At 36.6% G+C, this 18,800-nt stretch overlaps 1 protein-coding gene across 4 annotated transcripts in view; it reads left to right on the top strand.

Moving 5' to 3' along the window:
• Positions 1-18,181, top strand: part of grm8b (glutamate receptor, metabotropic 8b) — a 164,244-nt gene extending 146,063 nt beyond the window's left edge. For 3 of the 4 annotated variants that reach the window (XM_058767697.1, XM_058767694.1, XM_058767696.1), the window contains 3 exons: positions 432-1,367; positions 13,751-13,997; positions 17,339-18,181. In XM_058767697.1, coding sequence (XP_058623680.1) covers positions 432-1,367; positions 13,751-13,997; positions 17,339-17,388 — 1,233 coding nt within the window. In that variant the 3' untranslated portion in view covers positions 17,389-18,181. Of the gene's footprint in view, positions 1-431; positions 1,368-3,178; positions 3,243-13,750; positions 13,998-17,338 lie in introns of those variants that run through there. The other variant, XM_058767695.1, reaches the window with a different exon arrangement.
• The last annotated feature ends 619 nt before the right edge of the window (positions 18,182-18,800 follow it).

Below are 18,800 nucleotides of genomic sequence, written 5' to 3'. Positions count from 1 at the left end.
GATAGTGCACGTCTAGCTGTGCATTAAATGATTTTAATGCACTTTACAGAGGCAACCACTTGGTTCTTGGCCTCCACGTCGTGCATTATAATCGTTTAATACACAGCTAGCCGTGCATTATCCCTTACTTATATTATAAGAAAAATATTTTCTTTTAAAAATGTCAAATTAATTAGCAGTTTGTCTTATTTTATTGTATCTGTCAAACAGGTCATTCCCACTACTGTTGACCAATTTTTGTAATCTTTGTAATAACTCTTAATTAATGTTACCTTCATAATATGTTCTTTTGATAAATTTGTATTTTTTTTTTTTTTCATTATTTGATTTTATTTAATTTAATTTCCCCTACATATTAATTCCACAGAATCTGAAAATAACAAATGCTTTTTGACATTTACCAGAATATTTCTGACATTGTTTGTCTTCAGTTGAATGCCATGCAGTGGGCCAGCGGAGACTCATCCGTGCCGGCGTCTGTATGCAGCCTGCCCTGTCAGACCGGCGAGCGGAAGAAGGTTGTGAAGGGGGTGCCGTGCTGCTGGCACTGCGAGCGCTGCGAGGGCTACCATTACCAGGCCAGCGAGTTCACGTGCCAGCTTTGCCCATATGAGCAACGGCCAGATCAGAACCGCACCGGCTGCCAGCCAATCCCCATCATTAAGCTGGAGTGGCACTCGCCGTGGGCTGTAGTACCCGTCTTCATTGCCATCCTGGGAATCCTCGCCACGACCTTTGTGGTGGTGTCGTTCGTGCGTTACAACGACACGCCAATCGTAAGGGCCTCCGGCAGGGAAATGAGTTATGTACTGCTAACAGGAATTTTCCTATGCTATGTCATCACGTTCCCCATGATAGCAGCGCCCGGAGTGGCCGTCTGCTCCTTCCGCAGGATCTTCCTGGGTCTGGGCATGTGTTTCAGCTATGCCGCCTTGCTCACCAAGACCAACCGCATTCATCGGATCTTTGAGCAGGGCAAGCGGTCGGTCGCGGCACCGCGGTTCATTAGCCCCGCCTCCCAGCTAGTCATCACCTTCAGCCTGATCTCGGTTCAGTTAATGGGCGTGTTTGTATGGTTTGTGGCCGACCCGCCGCACACCATTGTGGATTACGGTGAGCAGCGCACGCAGGACCCTGAAAATGCCCGTGGGGTGCTCAAGTGTGACATCTCGGACCTGTCACTCATCTGCTCGCTGGGCTATAGCATCCTTTTGATGGTCACGTGCACTGTTTACGCAATCAAGACCAGGGGAGTGCCGGAGACCTTCAATGAAGCCAAGCCCATTGGATTTACCATGTACACCACCTGTATCATCTGGCTGGCCTTCATACCCATCTTCTTTGGGACAGCACAATCTGCAGAGCGGGTGAGTCTAAAGTGCTAATTAAGGTTTTTTTTTTTTCTGAATAAGTGTATTTTTATTTACAGTGGGTGCCATGTTGAGATCATCTGCATCCTGTCATGTCACCATAATGTCTCAGTATAAAGTCCAATATCACACATCATACACCTTTACAGACAAAATATTTTTCCCCCCTATTGCATAGCTGCTGACCTGCATTTGTTGAGTTTTTGATATTGGTCACCTGCATGCCTTATACACTACCATTTCAAAGTGGGTTTTTTTTTCTTGCACCCCTCTTTTTTAGGCATGCAAGCGTGTAGCGCTGAAACCCTATTGTAATTATTACAATGTCCAAGAATCAGCATTCTCCACCAAAAAGTGATCAGCAGACCAAACCATAAGTAGGGGAGCGAGGGGCACACTAACTTGGGGTTAGTTGTAACACGCGGGAGAAATTACGAGAAACAGGTGAAAAAAGAACGACAGGCAATGTTTATTTTTATTTAATTTTATTGACAAAATATTTTAGTTTGTCTTGTATATTTAATATTGTCATATTACATTTTAAGCTGTCATATAGTCATGTTACAACATGCCCCTCAGATGTTGCAATGTACCCCACCTACGGGGCATGTTGTCACATTTCACTTCCATTTTTTGAGGGTAAATAAAGAAAAACGTACACGCTGTAATTATGAAACAAAGCGACATATTTGTACTAGACAAGTGTGAAATTACCATGGATAAAAAATTATACTCTGAACCCTTTGTGGATTTACACAAACTGAGAAAGTCAAAAAGTGTTAGGTTGTGCCCCACTCTCCCCCACTCACACCGTCTATAACATCACCAAGGCTCGCCCCAAAATTTTTGCGAACTAGTCCAAGGTTTTTTGCTCAATCAGAACCAAACCAGTGCAGAAAAGTTCTCTGGAGTCTTTTTAGCAAAAGTTATCAAAATCAAGTTGAATTTCTATTGTTGGTCAGAACAGGATGCAAAAATGTTCAAAGTGGGTGGGGTCACATTTACTAAAACGACTATAAATCTTGAATGGAATGGTATATTTTCACCAAACTTGGGGAGTTTGACCAATTGGTGGCGCTATAACACACGTTTCACACATAGATACAGTATTTATATCATATGTTAGATCTCCTCATTCTGAACAACTTTGCCTCTAGAACCACTGCAGTCAATCAAACCGTTCGTTAAATATTTGACATTACGTAAAAAAGCTACTTTTTCCAAACTGTTCCTAGATGGTTTGTCCAGTTTTCACCAAAATTGATACAGACAAACAAAAAGTTATCAAGAGCTTTCTGATAGACCCAACCATTTTCAAATAATGCACAAATTAATTTGATGAAGAGCTCGCCAAAATGGACATGAGGCTATATCTCCTCAATGCTTTATCGTGTTCAGACCAAACATGGAGTTTGTTATGAAAACCATGACCTGAGGTTACCTGCACAGTTTTGGCACAGTGCCACCTAGTGGTCAGAAGATATGAAAAATCTTGGGCATATTGGCACCAAAGTGTGTGTGTCATCGTCACCCTGAGTTAACCACACAACATTCATTTAGGAGCAGCGCCATATACTGTTTAAAAGTGATAAATCATTAAATAATATTTCTATTGATTTTATTTATTATTATACAGCCTTTTTGGGTAAAATCATCTTAAAATGTCTATAATTTCAAGGCTTTTAAAACGCTTGTACACCAGGTACATCCATATACAGCATTTTATACTAATATTTAGTGATATTGTCACTACTGTCATTATCTATCTTTGCGTACCTCTTTCTTGTTGTTGTGCCAACATGATGAAGTGAACAGATGAGGATCATCTATATCATCTCATCACTGGCAGCGCCATCAGCACACAGTCAGCACACAGTCCTTGTTAGACTTTTAGGTCTTTGCACTCATCTAAGAGATGCTCATTATCAGATATATGGAGATGATCAAACATGACCCGGAGGAATAGTGCTGCTGTTAATGGGCCATAAATAGAGCGCGCTGCCTCTGTCAGTCCAGGCCAGTGTGGGTCTTATAATGTTGAAGACTTCAGTGGTGGTCTGCAGACTGCAGGCTGAACCCTCTGTTCTTTCTGCACCAGGATGTATTTCTGTCCAGTGCTCATTAGTGCTGCCGAGAGAAGCCAGGATTTAAAACACAGTCTTCTCTGCATGTCTAATGTCTGTGACATGAGTTGAGATTTCCTCCTGCAAAGATTTGCTGTCAGATATTGATGTCAAGTGTTATGTTAAAGGACAAATTGTGCAAAAACTGAGGATTGAAAGCAATGCTCATTAAGAATTCATCTCCAAGAGCTCGACAACATGATTTTCTCAAGATATAACAGCTAGAGATGGAGTTGAACTTGTTGACCTAACTGCTTTCTGTTAGCATGGATGGTTCTCTATCTATTTATATTTTTTATACGGACAGCGCTCTGGAATACCTGATTTTGGATGTCAATGGCTGCATTCTGTAGTTTTATTGAATGATGACCACTAAACTGTATAACTGCCTGTGCATTCGGTTTTGCTACTTAGCATGTTTCATGTCTGCTATCACTTTTCCTCATATAATAAATAAATATTATGTTTGTTTCTTCATTTATTTGGTAAGAAGCCAGGTATTAAGTGGGATAATGTGCAGTCAGCTGGTCATTGTCATAAAATAAATCCTCGTCAGGGTGATAAAAGACTCTTCTGCTCACCTGTGTCATATTATGCTAAATCAGATAACTGATATATATGTATGTTGTTACGATGCAAAAAGCATTAAATTATTAAAATATTATCTGGAAAATTAAAACTTTATGTTAAGGGGGCTTTTTTGTTTTTGTTTTTTTAAACAATTTAATACAAAGTAATTGCATTAATTGCATTTTAATTGAAATAAAATGTGTGTATGTATATACTGTATCTATCTATCTATCTATCTATCTATCTATATATATATATATATATATATGTGTGTGTGTGTGTGTGTTGAAATATACACACACACACAAACACAAACACACATATTAATTCATTTTAGTTCCATATATTTCCAGTTTACTATTATAGTTTAGAAAAAAATAAAAAAAACTTTTGATAAAGACATTTTTTTATTCTCAAATTTTCCACAGGCACCAGTTTGAAATCCCTGCACTGGGCGAGAATCTTTCTCATCTCAACTATTGAAGTTTCTCATCAACTTGCTCATCAAAGTGAATAAATCCCAAGTGATGGTGTTCTAAGCAGTCGCCTGTGTAGTGTAATGGTTTGACCGGCACTGCTGTTGGATTTATTTTGAAATAATGACTGGCTAGCTATTTGTTATCCCTTAACATATTTAGTTTGATCATAATGTCCCTGCTGAAAGGACATTTCCTAGCATTCTATCATTTTGTGATTGTGTGTTTGTGTTTACAACATTTAGTAACCTTACAGCTTTAATAACCTGTATTTTTGACACTAATGCTATGTTCTAAATCTACTGCTGAGCAGAGACATTTTTGAAGGCAACACACCTATGAAAAGCCCGACATGCTATTGAATCCAGTTGTGCATGCAACACAGAATTAGTTCATGGAGCGATTCAATGTAGTAATTAGCAAAAGGGATTTGAAGCACATTGACATTGATCGAATTGGCATTTTCCCACTTAAAATGTTCCCGGCATGTGACATGCATGAGGCTCATTACAATAGATTATCCCTTGGATAGTTTCCATTGCAGACAAAATACCTGCCAATCAACTTGATTGTTTGTAATCCATTGTGCCAACCTATTGAAAATGACGAGAGGGGGTTAGCGGCTTCAAATCCACCTCAGTATGTGTTTTGAATGCAGCAAATGCTAAACCTTTAGGTATTTGCTTTTTTCATCCTTGACACTAGAGAGTGTACAATATCAGTAAGTTAATAATTGGTTGAGAACATGTCATGGGTCAGACTTGAACCTGGGTTATCCACATGAGCACCAAGACTAAATGCATCTGGTTTACATGCACTAATCACCTCACCCTATTAACATTTAGATGGTTTCTTGTGGGCAGTGCGCCGGCAAATTTCCTGATTATTTAATCACCACCAAGCCATCCAAGATGTGTAAGACTTTGTTTCTTCAGCCAAAGAGGAATTAATATTTTGGAGGGAAACATTCCAGGATTTTTCTCCATCTAATGCAAGTAAACAGGGCTCAACATAGACCATTTCTGACGGTCCAAAATCTATATATGGGCAGCATTAACATAATCTACACGACCCCAACCAACAATTAAGGTTCTTCTCTAGCAAAGCGATCAGTCATTTTTAAAGTGAAAATGAAAAATCATATACTTTTTACCTACTATACCTACTTCATATAGCTCGGTTTAGTTCACAATCTCTCGAGTGACGTATTTATGCTGGGATGGTCACACATGAGAATCCGCCCACTGTTTACAAGAAGAATGTGCAAAGACTATGGGCCAGTTTTACTAACAGCTTGTGCCAGCGCAAACCATCTTTTGGCGTTAAAATAGTACTGTCAGGTTTTACTAAAGACGCAGTGAAGAATTAGCGTTAAAAAGGCGTAGACATAGTTATTTTTGCGCCTGACCTTATTAAATATGCATTTGTAGGAGTGTCCCTTTCAGACGCCAAAGTTATGGGAGGAGAGAATTCAAATGAATCACGCAACACGTTTTACTATCGTTTGCGCTCGTCAAATTACTTTATTATTTAACGCCCAAAAAAGCATGTCTTAAACTACTTTGCGCTTGAAATGGCTGCAATTATTGTTGCACACATATTAATTTATTTTGAATGCCAGAAGAACACATTATCCGAACATATCGTTTGCCAAGCCACGTTATTTTTTATTTGCTTCAGGAAATAAAAGACGACTTGGAACCCTCAACTAGGAGTCACGCAATACCAGGACTATCAAAACTTCTAGCAAACCTTCATTTTTTGGCCTCTGGTTCTTTTCAATGTACTGTGGCTTCTTTATTTCTTTGTTCTTTATTTGTGACTACACTAATTTGCGCTGCGCTTGGTATATTGTGTTGGTCGATATGTAAATTAGATGTTGCATCTGTATTCTTAAATTTCCGCTTTGTAAGTAAATCACACGCAGAAATTTCCACACCCATCGGCGCTGTTTTGGAATTGCGCTCTCACGCTAATTTGCCCTGCTTAGTAAAACTGGCCCTATATGTTAAGATAATTAAAATATGAATTAAGCCCAAATATTAAGGTGTGGTCACAATTACCGTTGCTGGGCAAATTTTCACAGGCAAAATCCAGTAAGAACCATACAGTTGGTGAATATTTTTTGCCGCATTGACCAACTGAAAGCTGCTTTCTTAGGGTACGTTTACACGACAACAATGTACTAAAAATGTAAAAGTTTTTCCGCAGTGTTTTTGAAAAGTTTTGCATACAGACGACAACATTGGTCAAAATGTTCCCTGTTCACTTTGAACAAAAACATCTAAAATGCTGTATTATGAATGCACAAACACAGTCCAACCTGTATTAAATGGGTACGATGGGAAAAACGTTTCAATTTTTAGTACATTGTTGTCGTGTAAACGTACCCTAAGAAAGCAGCTTTCAGTTGGTCAGTGTTGCAAAAAATATTCACCAACTGCGTGGTTCTTTTGTTTTGGTTGTCAATTATTGATTAAACACAAAGTAATACGCATGTGCATGATGTCACCATTTTCACAAATTTGCGTTTTTGTATTTTACACAATGATATTGGTATTGTTTTCAAAAACATGCACTTTGAAACCCATTTTCAAAAGTTTGTGTTTTAAGGCCACCGTTTTCATGTAAATGAATGGCCAAAATGCTTAAAAAGTTTTCAGTTTTTAGAAAATGGTGTTGCATAAGCTATAACATCCTCTTAGGAATAACAAACACAGTTAAGCATTGAACTTTCATTAAACCACTACACTCTTAAGGTGCGGTAACATCTGTTGCTATTCAGTAATTTTTTGCTGGCGAAATACAGGTAATTTTAATTGGGATCCATGCAATCAGGAAACATGTCCCCGTGCAAATTTCGCAACAGGTTCAAGTTGACCAACTGAAAGCTGTTTGGTTTGAAAGTCAATTTGTAATTCTGTAAACTGTGCTTCATACATCGCTACACTATTAACAATAGACAGTGGATCTTAATGCGCAAAACCTTACATTAGATCTGCCAGGATACAAGCACAATTTCACATGTTGTGTTCTGCACAATCCAACACAAGTATGCACTGTAAACCAAGATTAGCCACATAGGGTGCTATAGTGCAGCTTGTCTTCTTCACCAGTCAGGTTTCTAACAAGTTTGCTAACATTGTAGTTACGCAACACAAAGCATTGGTCAAGCCTTTATGTCTCTATTTTCATAAGGTATATTTCTGGCTATCAAATGTGAGGCTTTTGTCATCGTACTCGTTTAATTATACAGGTTTTTCATTGAGCTGCAGTGTCATTTAGCCTGATTTTACATAATGTTTTAGATGAGCAAATTATCAAGCTTTTTAGCCTATGTATAGTACAAAATGTCAAAATCTTCCTCTCAGCTTTTCCAGTGTTTAATTATCATCTGCTAGATAGCATATCTCAGTCAGATTAGCATAAGTGAGTTATGATAGGCTATTTTTACTCAGCGAGGTGGCTTCACATACACGAGGGATTAGCGGAACCGCAGAATTTAGCATAAAAGCACTCTAGCATTCATTTTGAGAAACAAACACTATGAAAACAAACATTGTGGTAAACAGCTGGCCCTCAGGGTGGTATTAAATTAAAAGTTATGTAAAAGAGGAAATTGTTTCCCTCAAATCAGACCGTTTTTTCATTCCTCCGCATGACAAAAGAGTCCAAATGGAAAGAAATCCGCCGAGCGTATTTCCCGTTTCCCTTATCTCTCCCGGGCTTATTTCTTTCACCCTCACTGATGTTAAAAAGATTATTGCAATGAGCAACCGCAATATGAGGACACAGATATGAGTATTTTATTGAGGCATGTCTCTCTTATTCACATCTCCTCACTCTATGCTCATTAAAACTCAGAAGTTTCTTTACAGCTGCATGGCGTATAATTTGAACCTTGCGCCTCCTCGTTTCTGCTTATTTTCTGCATTAACGGTCCTGTTTCTTCAGCATACTTGTGCATTTCCTCATTGAAGGGAGCCGATTGTACATTAGCATTGGGATTGCTTGTGTTAAACGTCCTGGAGTGAGGGAAGGAACTATACCAATCGGTTTTTCTGTCAGTACCCTCACTTTGCATTGCAGTGCAGTTGAATAGAGGGGAACAGATGAAAAGATGAGGAAAGGATGCCTGCCGGGGGTAATTAGAGTTAGATGAGTCATCTGCAGTTTTACGGACATTTTGAATGAGTTCCAGTTTATATATAGTTGGTTGTGTTTATTCGTTCACCGCTTGCATGCTGTGGCATTGATTTTTAAACCACTTAAGCTCCCCAAAGATCTTTAGTTAAATGGAGTTTACTTCTTCGTATGGCTTTTTGAGAGTGTGTTTTCTTTCTTTACCCCTGCTGTTTTGGTACTGCTGACTGACGCTGTGAATTACAATAGGCACATAAAAATATAAAAACACACTCAAGTGCTTTTCAGGATACACTATAGGGGTATGCAGTATATTCCTGATGCGTTTGTGCTAATTTTGCTGCAAATATATACAATTAAGAAGCATTCATTCGATTTGAATGTTTTTCTGCAGAGATTGCATGGCTTTGTGCTTGATTTTATGCACCTGTTATTAATGGGTGTAGCTGAAATAGCCTACATTTACATTTATTCATTTGGCAGACGCTTTTATCCACAGTGACATACAAATGAGGAATGCTTCATAAAATCTTTCATCCTAGTGGTACAGTAACATTGGAAGTATGGCAAAGCAAACCATGGTTAATTTTTGTAAAGGTAGAGTCAAGCCCAAGTTGGCAACACTGCTTATTGATTGACAGTCAAAAAAAGAAATGGATGAGATGGAAAAACAACAACAATCTACTGGAGACAACAAGATAGAACAACAGATGTCTGCATTGAAAAGAGATTGTGCGAGGGAGTTGAAAGATAAACGCAACATTGTTTCAGTTATAATAAAGCTATGTGATTGACTGTAGCATATATTAAGCCTTTGTGTCAAAACTGAAGTATTCTTTGGGCTTAAGAAAGAGTAAACTAATCATAGGAGATTTTTTAAGCAGCTAGCACTATGCTGAGATAATAGGCCAAGCTGTTAGCTTGCTAATGGCTAACTGAAAACACAAAGAAAAGGAAATGTTTAATTGAACCATTTTTCAGCTTCTGGAATTTGTCACAATATGTGATGTTATATACAGTATATGGAGCCCCTAAAGGGACATGGTAATGAGAAAATAATGAGATGGAAGGAAAATTATATTTCAATGATTTTGAGTTTTCTCTCACAAAACTTTTGCGTTCCCCTGCGAACCATTGGGTTTTCTCGCAAAATGACTGCATTCTCTCCCAAAATGTTTGCGTTCCCCCAAAATCTTTTGGGTTCTTTCACAAAATGTTTGCATTCTCTCACAAACGTTTCCATTGCCCCAAGACACTTTGGGTTTCTCTTCGAATGGGAACTCGCACTGCATCTCTATAGTGTCCACTGTGGGTGTGCGATATTGACAAAAAATAATATCTAGATATTTTCTGGGATTTTATCGATAACGATAATTAGACGATATTTTGCTGAGTGTGTTATTGTGCTGGTACCTTATGGACTGCCATGGACAGCTGACTAAAGTTTTTGATATTCTTCATATTCTGTGGTGGTCAGGTCACACTGATAGAAATTAATCTTTTCCAATAAGTTTAAATTGATTTTTACATTTTATGTGCATTTTTACCTTTATAAACCCATTTTTTCTAAATGTGTCCATTATCTTTTGAGTCAAATTCTTACATTTCAATCAGTGAATTACTTACAATCAGTGAATTTGAATAATAAGACGTTTGGGCTGTTACCAAGCAAATTAAATCAGTATCAACAAAATTCATCTTTGCAATGCAGAGGAAACACAGAAGCTGCATCTTATCTTAAGTGGCATTTAGATGTATTTAGGCACTGTTTAATGCAGTACAGGAATGCATTTAACCTGCAATTACAAATGCATAATAATGTTTTTGATATATTAAACATAAAACATTGAATACAGATATTTGAAATTATTTAAATAATAAAAATATACTTTAAATGTGAAATTCAAACCACCAGTAGGAGGCAGAAAGTCACTGTTAATAAGTGAGTCATTGCGATTGAACCAAATCATTTAAACTGTTGATTCATTCAGGAACGAAACACAGTCATGTTGCCCAGAGACGCAAAACAGCGTTGTGGCTTTGTTTGGAATTATTTTTGCTGTCGAAATTAGTGAAAAAACAGGAAATATGGTGTCTGAAACGTAAGTCTCTTAATTAAGTTCTTGTTTATTGAACTGTTGTAAAAATCAATATCACATTTGTAATCATGGTCATTTTTGAAGAAAAAAACAGCACTCTTTCGTGTGAAATTGATTAACTATATGAAATGGTATAAATATATACATTTTCTGTCATCGTGTCTTGAATTTGTGATCATTCTAAATGTATTTTAATAGACGGAATCATGCAGTGAAAGAACACACTCTAAATGCTTACACGCACTAGTCTAGACTTCACGTAATGTATGCGTGCATTCTGTATGGGTGTTTTGAATGTTTTTTGCAAAATACCCGAAAATGTCAAATCGCACATCGTTAAAACAACAATTACGATATTATCGCAGAAGATATATATCGCACACCCCTAGTTTCCACAAGAGAACATAGTGTCTCATTCCCCTTCTCGAGGAACCAAACATGCATAGACCAAGATGTTCCCCCTTCGAATGGGAACTCGTACTGCATTCTCTTGAGGACATTATAGGAACGCAGTGTCTTGTTCCCTTTCTCAGGGAACCATGGTAACATGCATAACCTGAGATGTTCCCTTGCAAAACGTTTTTGTTCCACCATACCACTGGGTTCTCTTGCAAAACTTTTGCGTTCCCTCTGAGAAACTTTGCATTTTGCTCTCAAACCTTTTGTGAAGAAAATAATATGAGCTCAGAGGAAAAACTTTATTTCAGTGCCTTCATGAGGAAACAAAGTTTCTTGGGGGAATGCAATACTTTTGCAAGTGAACTCAAAAACATTGAAATATAATTTTTCCTCCAGTCTCATATTCTTCCCATCACCACGTCCCCTTAGGGGCTCCATAGATATATGACATTTGACATAACATGAAAAAATATCAAAGCCTTCTTGAAAGCAAGTCATTTAGCAGCCATTTAGAACATCATCAGATAGCATCCCAAATAATCAGCTTTTTTAGCTTGAATCAGACTATATTTTACATTGATGACAGTATTGAAAAGGCCATCTTAAGCCAACCTAAGCTACTTTGCTGGCCTTAGCTGGTTTTTGATGGTCTCACAGCTTGGCAAAGCTGGTCTAGCTGGTGTTTTCAGCCAATTTAGATGGTCTCCAAGATAGTCTCCCAGTCCGAACAGAAGTTGCCAAAACCCCTTTAAAACCATCCATAAAAATAGCATAGTTTTTTCAACAGAGGGTCTAGCTAAAATACATCACCATTCTTTAAGGAATGTTAAAGACATAAAACTCCTTTGCTTGTTTTAGTTAAAATGCAGTACTTCTTTTGCAACAGCTGCTATAGTGTATTCTCAATTTTCTTCATTTCTTGTCATTCTTTCTATTGACTGGCAGTATGGAGACTTGCACAAAAGAGTGGTAGCAGGGTCACAAGGTTAGACTTGAATTAAATTACAATTCAAAGGGAGATTCAGTGAGCATTGTGCGCAGTCAAATTTCCTTGACAGGATGGCAGCGCTTTGTTGTCTCGGAAAGACAGTACATGAAATCCTCTGCTGATGTGTTTACCTCTTTGCCCACGTCAGTACTAAGCAATACAGTTAATTTGATTTCAGTCTCATCTAAGCAGTAGTACGGAGTGACACCCTCCTGCGGTGCTCTAGATTCTCCTCCCCTGACCTAAAAACCTGGGCTCATTCATTCTCAGCACCCCATTTCTCTTAATATACATGTGTAGAGCTTTATCTTCTGCTTCACCCACAGCAGGCATATGTTATCATTTACTGCTCGTTAGCTTACTGATCACTCGCACCCAAGGTAAGGAAAGCAGTAATATATTTGTTAGCGAGGTTAGCCATTTATCAAACTCTCAGATGTGGGCAAGGATGAATCGACGTTTTAAATTGTCTTGCTCGGGGCGTGTGGTTGCATCTTAGGTTCAAGTTTTGTGAATTTGCAAACGTTAGCATTATTGAAATCAGATATGATTGGAGTGCGAGTATGACTGGAGTATGATCTTGAGGTGCATTCAAATAATCCACTAACATAATAATATTAGCAATAACTCATCACTTGTTATGTAACTATCTAGCTTACATTAGCATAGAACAAATCCCTAACCTAAATTTGGTACACACCTTATCCAAGTGCTTCAAATGTGAATGATACATTAAACGACTTGTTGTGGAGAGGTGTGCCATTGCCATTTAACAATTTATTTTAACCTGGTGGACAAATAAAACAAAATGCAGAAATTCCCATAGATTTGCACTTAAGGAAGATCTTAATCCAGTTCTAGAAACCAGCAGCTGGATTGATGAAGTTATTCTTAAAATTAATTCCAAGAAGTTAGTAAGAATATTCATAAGTGCAATCCTTGAATAATTCTTAAGAAGTTCTCAGAATGGCTTGGCAGGGGTTCAGCACTCTGCATCACGGTTTTTGACTTTAAAAAGTTATTTTTGGTGATTTTTAATAAGATTCTTTTTAAGAAGATGAATTCTTCTTAGGTTTTGCTTTAAGAACAAGCTTAGAACAAGAACAAGATCATAAAAGAACGTTCTTAAGAAGCATTTTTTGGAATACAAAATAGTCTTTCCTTTTTCTTAAGGAAGAAAATCAAGTTTAGTAATGTTTAATAAATCCAGCCAATAAATCCAACCATGTAGCATTAAAAACAACCATCCAACACTAAAAACAACTGCCTTATAACCACCCAAAACAACCATATTGCAATGAGCAAACATTTCGTTTTGCAGTAGTGACAAATGTGGACAAGCACCACATCAGAAAAATGTAAAAATCTAGTTGCTTTGGCCTTGGTTATACGAGTGAAAGAAGAAAATCACATCAGAGGTGGAGAAAGTTATTTTGAAGACACATTAAGAAACCAAGTGTAGCTGTCAAGGACATTTATAAGCAAGAAAATGTTTTTTTTTTTGTTGTTGTTGCCTATAAGGCGACATTGTTTTGTCACCCATACTGTAGCCATTGATATCGCCCTCTTCTTTTCTCTCCAGATGTACATTCAGACGGCCACACTGACCGTCTCTCTGAGCCTGAGTGCGTCCGTGTCTCTGGGGATGCTCTACATGCCCAAAGTCTACATCATTATCCTGCACCCAGAACAGAACGTGCCCAAACGCAAGCGCAGCTTCAAGGCCATCGTCACCGCTGCCACCATGACAAATAAGCTCAGCCAGCTGGCCAGTGAACGGCCCAATGGAGAGGTGAAAACCGAGCTCTGTGAGAGTGTGGACAATAGTAGTGAGTACAGACGTCTTCTCTATCAAGTACAGTTTGTTAATGTTAATTTGGCACGTGGGTCAATGACATGATGCTTTTTTTTCTTAATTTATTTAAAAATGCAATTCATGTATTTTAATTTTTCTATTGAAATTCATTTTGAGATTTATCGGGAGGCATAAAGCCAAAAAATTCAAGGTTATAAAAATATCTTGATATCCTAAAGGTGGAAAAAGCCTCATTAAAAGACAGAAATTCTTGAAAAGAAAACCTTTCGCTTAATATTTTATTATGGCTCTCAACCTCGAGGCCCTCCATTGCCCACAAGATGCTGGAAGATCCAACACTCCTAGTTTATGTAAATTAAATTTCAGGATTCCAGACGGTTTCAGAGCCAAATATTCTTCAAGGATTCCACTCTTTTTAACCAATGAATTTACATGACATTCATCATTCAAGATTGAATGGAAAAGGATTTTTTCTTCAAATATTTTTCACTCATAATTTCTACCTTTAGACCTTGGCATAACTAGAGAAATGTATATTCATTATAAACTACCCATGGAGTTTTAAATTTATATGGCTTGTCCAGGACTGTGGGAACCCTGGTTATTCAAAAATTTAGATTTTTACTTGTTTTTGCTTATTTTAATGTGTTTTTTCCCTCGATCTTATTCTAAATCATTTTAAGCCATCTTGAGGCCCCCAGTTGAGAACCACTGTCTCAGATATTTAAACATTTGTTTTTATAAATTACATTTTTTATTTAATTAGATTTTTTTGGTGCACTTGGTGCGAATGGTGGACTTCCCTAAAAACGTTTATATATACGAATTAATAAGTCAACATATTTGTAAAAATGCTTATTTAATAATACTTATTTTAAAATGTTGTTTACAAAAAAATAATAATAATAATGTGTGTACATACTTGTATTCAAGCTCTAAAAATATGTTATTAATGAGATGGTTAAACTATATGACATTTTTAGAGCCATTTAAACAAAACAAAAAATTGTTGAAAATGATAGTAGTGTTTTTAAAACCGACATAAATACAAATTTAATTTTAAACTAGATTTTTAAAATTATTTTCCCTTACACGGTGTGTCATTGACCCACATGACATTAATGTATTTAAAAAAGTAAACCTATAATATATTATGAACCGAAATGTCATTTTTGGGTGAACTATTCATTTAATGGTGGCTAAGCTGTACATGATCTTTGTGCTAATGAACTGATAACTCTGATTATTCTACAGTGTTTGCATTGCTTACACTCTTTGATATTTATCTTGCCATCTGAAGCTTTTTATTGTGAGGAAATGGAGCAGATAAGGATGCATTCACTAGAATATCATTGCTAATTCATTAGCTATGCTGCCTGCATTGTCTGACGCTAACACTAGATGGAACATTTAGGCTTGATTCACATCTCATATAAAATGATGTCTGGGGGAATCTGAATTACTGGCTGCAAGCTCATGGCAGCAGACTGTATTTCAGCAGCCAGTGTGTTGTTACCTTTTACATGAGGGATCTGATCATTAGCCAGGGCAAGGGCAGCATGCGCAGGTCCACAGCACTGTGTAAAAGTTAATGCAAATGTTCAGACCCTCACTAATGTGCCGTGACCCTTCTGCTAAAGGGCTCTAACACTGGGCCAGTTCGTAATGAGAGTCAAATGTGGCATGTAATGAATAAGCAGAGAATGCCATTTGGAGGACAAACACGTTTTGGTGTTTCTCAGTATGTTTAATTTGTGTACTGTAAATGCTGCATTACTTTGTCTATTTAGGCAACATTAAATATGCCAATAAGTATTTTGAGTCAGTTCTGTACAGGTATTAGTCATTAGTAGCATTGTGGACCAATTAATAGGACAATTCTTAAAATGTTAAAGTCGCATCAGTGAAATTTTGCAAGCAAAAAAGGTGCATTGTTTGTTGTTGATAGTGTAGAGATGTATGAACTTTTAAACTGAACAGCTTTCTTCACGATGAATCCATGTGACCAACTTGAACCTGTTGTGAAATCTGCATGGAAGAAATCTTTCACCCTCACAAGAAATTGTTGATTCCTATTAAAATGACTGGATTTCGCCTGTCAAAATTCGCTGAACAACCGTAATTGTGACTGAACCTTAAAGGCATAATTCACCCAAAAATGAAAATTCCGCCCTTAATCATTCATTCAGTTGTTGTTTAAATTTCCCAAAAATGAATCATTTACTGAACCTGATGTTGTTCAAAAACCCTGAACTTTCTTTCTTGTGTGAAACACGAAGGTGAAATGTTTAATAATGTGCTTTCGTTTCATGCAGTCTCTTTGAATGCACCATGAAAAATGTGGAATAACTGATTTAGTGCGATACAAACACATAATTCAGACCAGTTTTGTGAACTGATTCAAACAATGCATTGAAAATAACCCTTTGTCCATGAAATTTGAGTCTGATTGTCGCACAACCTATTAAAAGACTTGGAATATAGTGTATGAGTCATATGAGGCATTTTTAAATTTTTTGTGCTTTCTTTTTTTTTTAGGGCCTTCACTTTTTAATAATATTGTCAAGAGGTGCTGAGATATTCTTCAAAAACTCACCTTTTGAAGAAAGAAATTCAGTAACACTTTACAATAAGGTGTCATTTATTAACATTAGTTAATGTATTAATATTTATTAATCTTTGTTAATGTTAATGAATGAAAATACAGTTGTTCATTGTTTATTCATGTTAGTTCACAGTACATTAACTAATGTTAACAAACACAACTTGTGATTTTAATAATGCATTAGTAAATGCTGAAATGAACATTAACTAAGAAATGCTGTGGAAGTATTGTTCATTCTCAGTTCGTGTTTACTAATGTTGTTAACTAATGAACCTTATTGTAAAGTGTTACCAGAAATTCATATGGATTTGTAACAACATAAAGGTGAAAGATGGCAGAAAGTATAGGTGGATATTTTCTGTTTGCAAAAATGAATAATTCTGAGTGAATAATGTCTGAAAGAAGTGTTCATTTTGATTTTATTTCATTGCCATGGATATTTTTTCATAATGACTTCTTGAGAATGACATGTCACAGCCCAGACCTTTTCTGCAAAAAGGCACAAGATAAAGACATGACAAAAGAATGTAATTACTTTCTCAATTGTTCCATCCCACTTTTAAATGAAAGCAAGACAAAAAATCATTTTCAATCCATGAAATGAAGTGGAAATTTCATTGTAATGGTCACTCAGAATCAAACCGACTTAACTCAGTATACCACAATTCTCTCATCTCTTGCAGTAATTTAGTTGTTTTTTCTTTCCTGATACACTGCTGTTTTCTTTAACTGGCTGTTTCCTTTTTCAGCACCGTCCACAAAAACAACCTACGTCAGCTACACCAATCATGCCATATGAGTGCACATCCTGAAAATGGTTTGGCATGGATCTGGCTGGCTCCGACAAAACAGGATCCAATGACTGGAATCCAAGCATGAGACATCAGTGTTGTTTGTAGACAAGAGGATGGACTCTTGGATTTTTTTTTCCTGGATATTTTATAAGAAAGCCTAGGCGGCCATCAAAAAAAAAAAAAAAAAAGGAGACAAAAGCTGCCATTTACGTGGGCAGCCAATAAATGGGACACTGGAAAAGGGTAAGAGAAAAAAATACTAAGTTTAAAGAAACAACAAATATTGGAGTCGACCATGTTACATGTTATTCTAATTGTAAGTATTTTGTGGTTGTGAAAATTTTTCATTCTTGTCCCACAGTGTCAGACCTGCATTGGAAAATGCGTTTGTCTCTTGTATTGGCTACTCTGGTCTATAACCTCGGGTTGTGAGTGTGCAAATGCCATGGTTGAAGCATGCCAATTCAATTTTTTATACAAATAATTTATTTATAATAAAGGAATGTTTTTGAAATGTGGAGGGTTCTTGGGTGTTTGGACATTTATATTTTTTGGGATGAAATGTGTAATATACTCCCAAAAATGAAGGTCAAAAGGGGCTTTTCATAGCGATGCGACAGAAGAACCATCAAAGAACCTTTCAGTGAACAGTTCTTTTCTTAGTGTGAAGAACTTTTTAAAAAGTTAGAGAACCTTTTCCCACTATAAAGAATCTTTTGTACAATGGAGATTCCATGGATGTTAAAAGTTCTTCACGGAACCATCGATGGCAATAAAGAACCTTTATTTTTAAGAGTGTAGGGCTGTAACTAATGATTATTTTGATACTCGGTAATCTGTTGATTATCTCTCAAGTATCACATTAATAATTTAAAAGCTATATTAAACATACAACAACAAATATTTCATAAACTATTATATTTCAGTCAACATTACTGTGTTTAATTTCACTGATTTTATCGATTAATTTCTGATAGACATTAGAAACATCAAAAAAGCTTCTAAAATCTCATTTGCATTTGTGCATATTCAAATTTGGCACATCTTGATGTAATGTAAATGACATAAAACTGCAATGATGTCTAATGGCACTTTTTTGTCTATTTTTTACTATGATATAGCTTCAGTAGACTTGGAATATTGTGTGTTTCACAGTGTTTTTTTTATTATTTGTTATTATTTAAGCTAGATAGACCCAGGTCATTGCTTTGACTGTAAAAGAGCAGCATGGACATTCTGTAAAATATCTTTTTTTATGTTCTATGCTAGAAAGTAAGCCATATAGGTTTGAAGTGATATGAGAGCTGTAAATGATAACAGAATTATAACAATATTACAAACAGTATGATTAATTCACTAAAATTAAGTCTGTAAAAGACTGGAAAAAATGTGTGTCATACATGTATTTTCTGTTCAG

The sequence above is a fragment of the Onychostoma macrolepis genome, chromosome 25 (assembly GCF_012432095.1).
Source record: "Onychostoma macrolepis isolate SWU-2019 chromosome 25, ASM1243209v1, whole genome shotgun sequence".
NCBI classification, from domain to species: Eukaryota; Metazoa; Chordata; class Actinopteri; order Cypriniformes; family Cyprinidae; genus Onychostoma; species Onychostoma macrolepis.
Note: the sequence above shows the minus strand (reverse complement) of the source record. Positions and strands in the feature narration are given on the sequence as shown.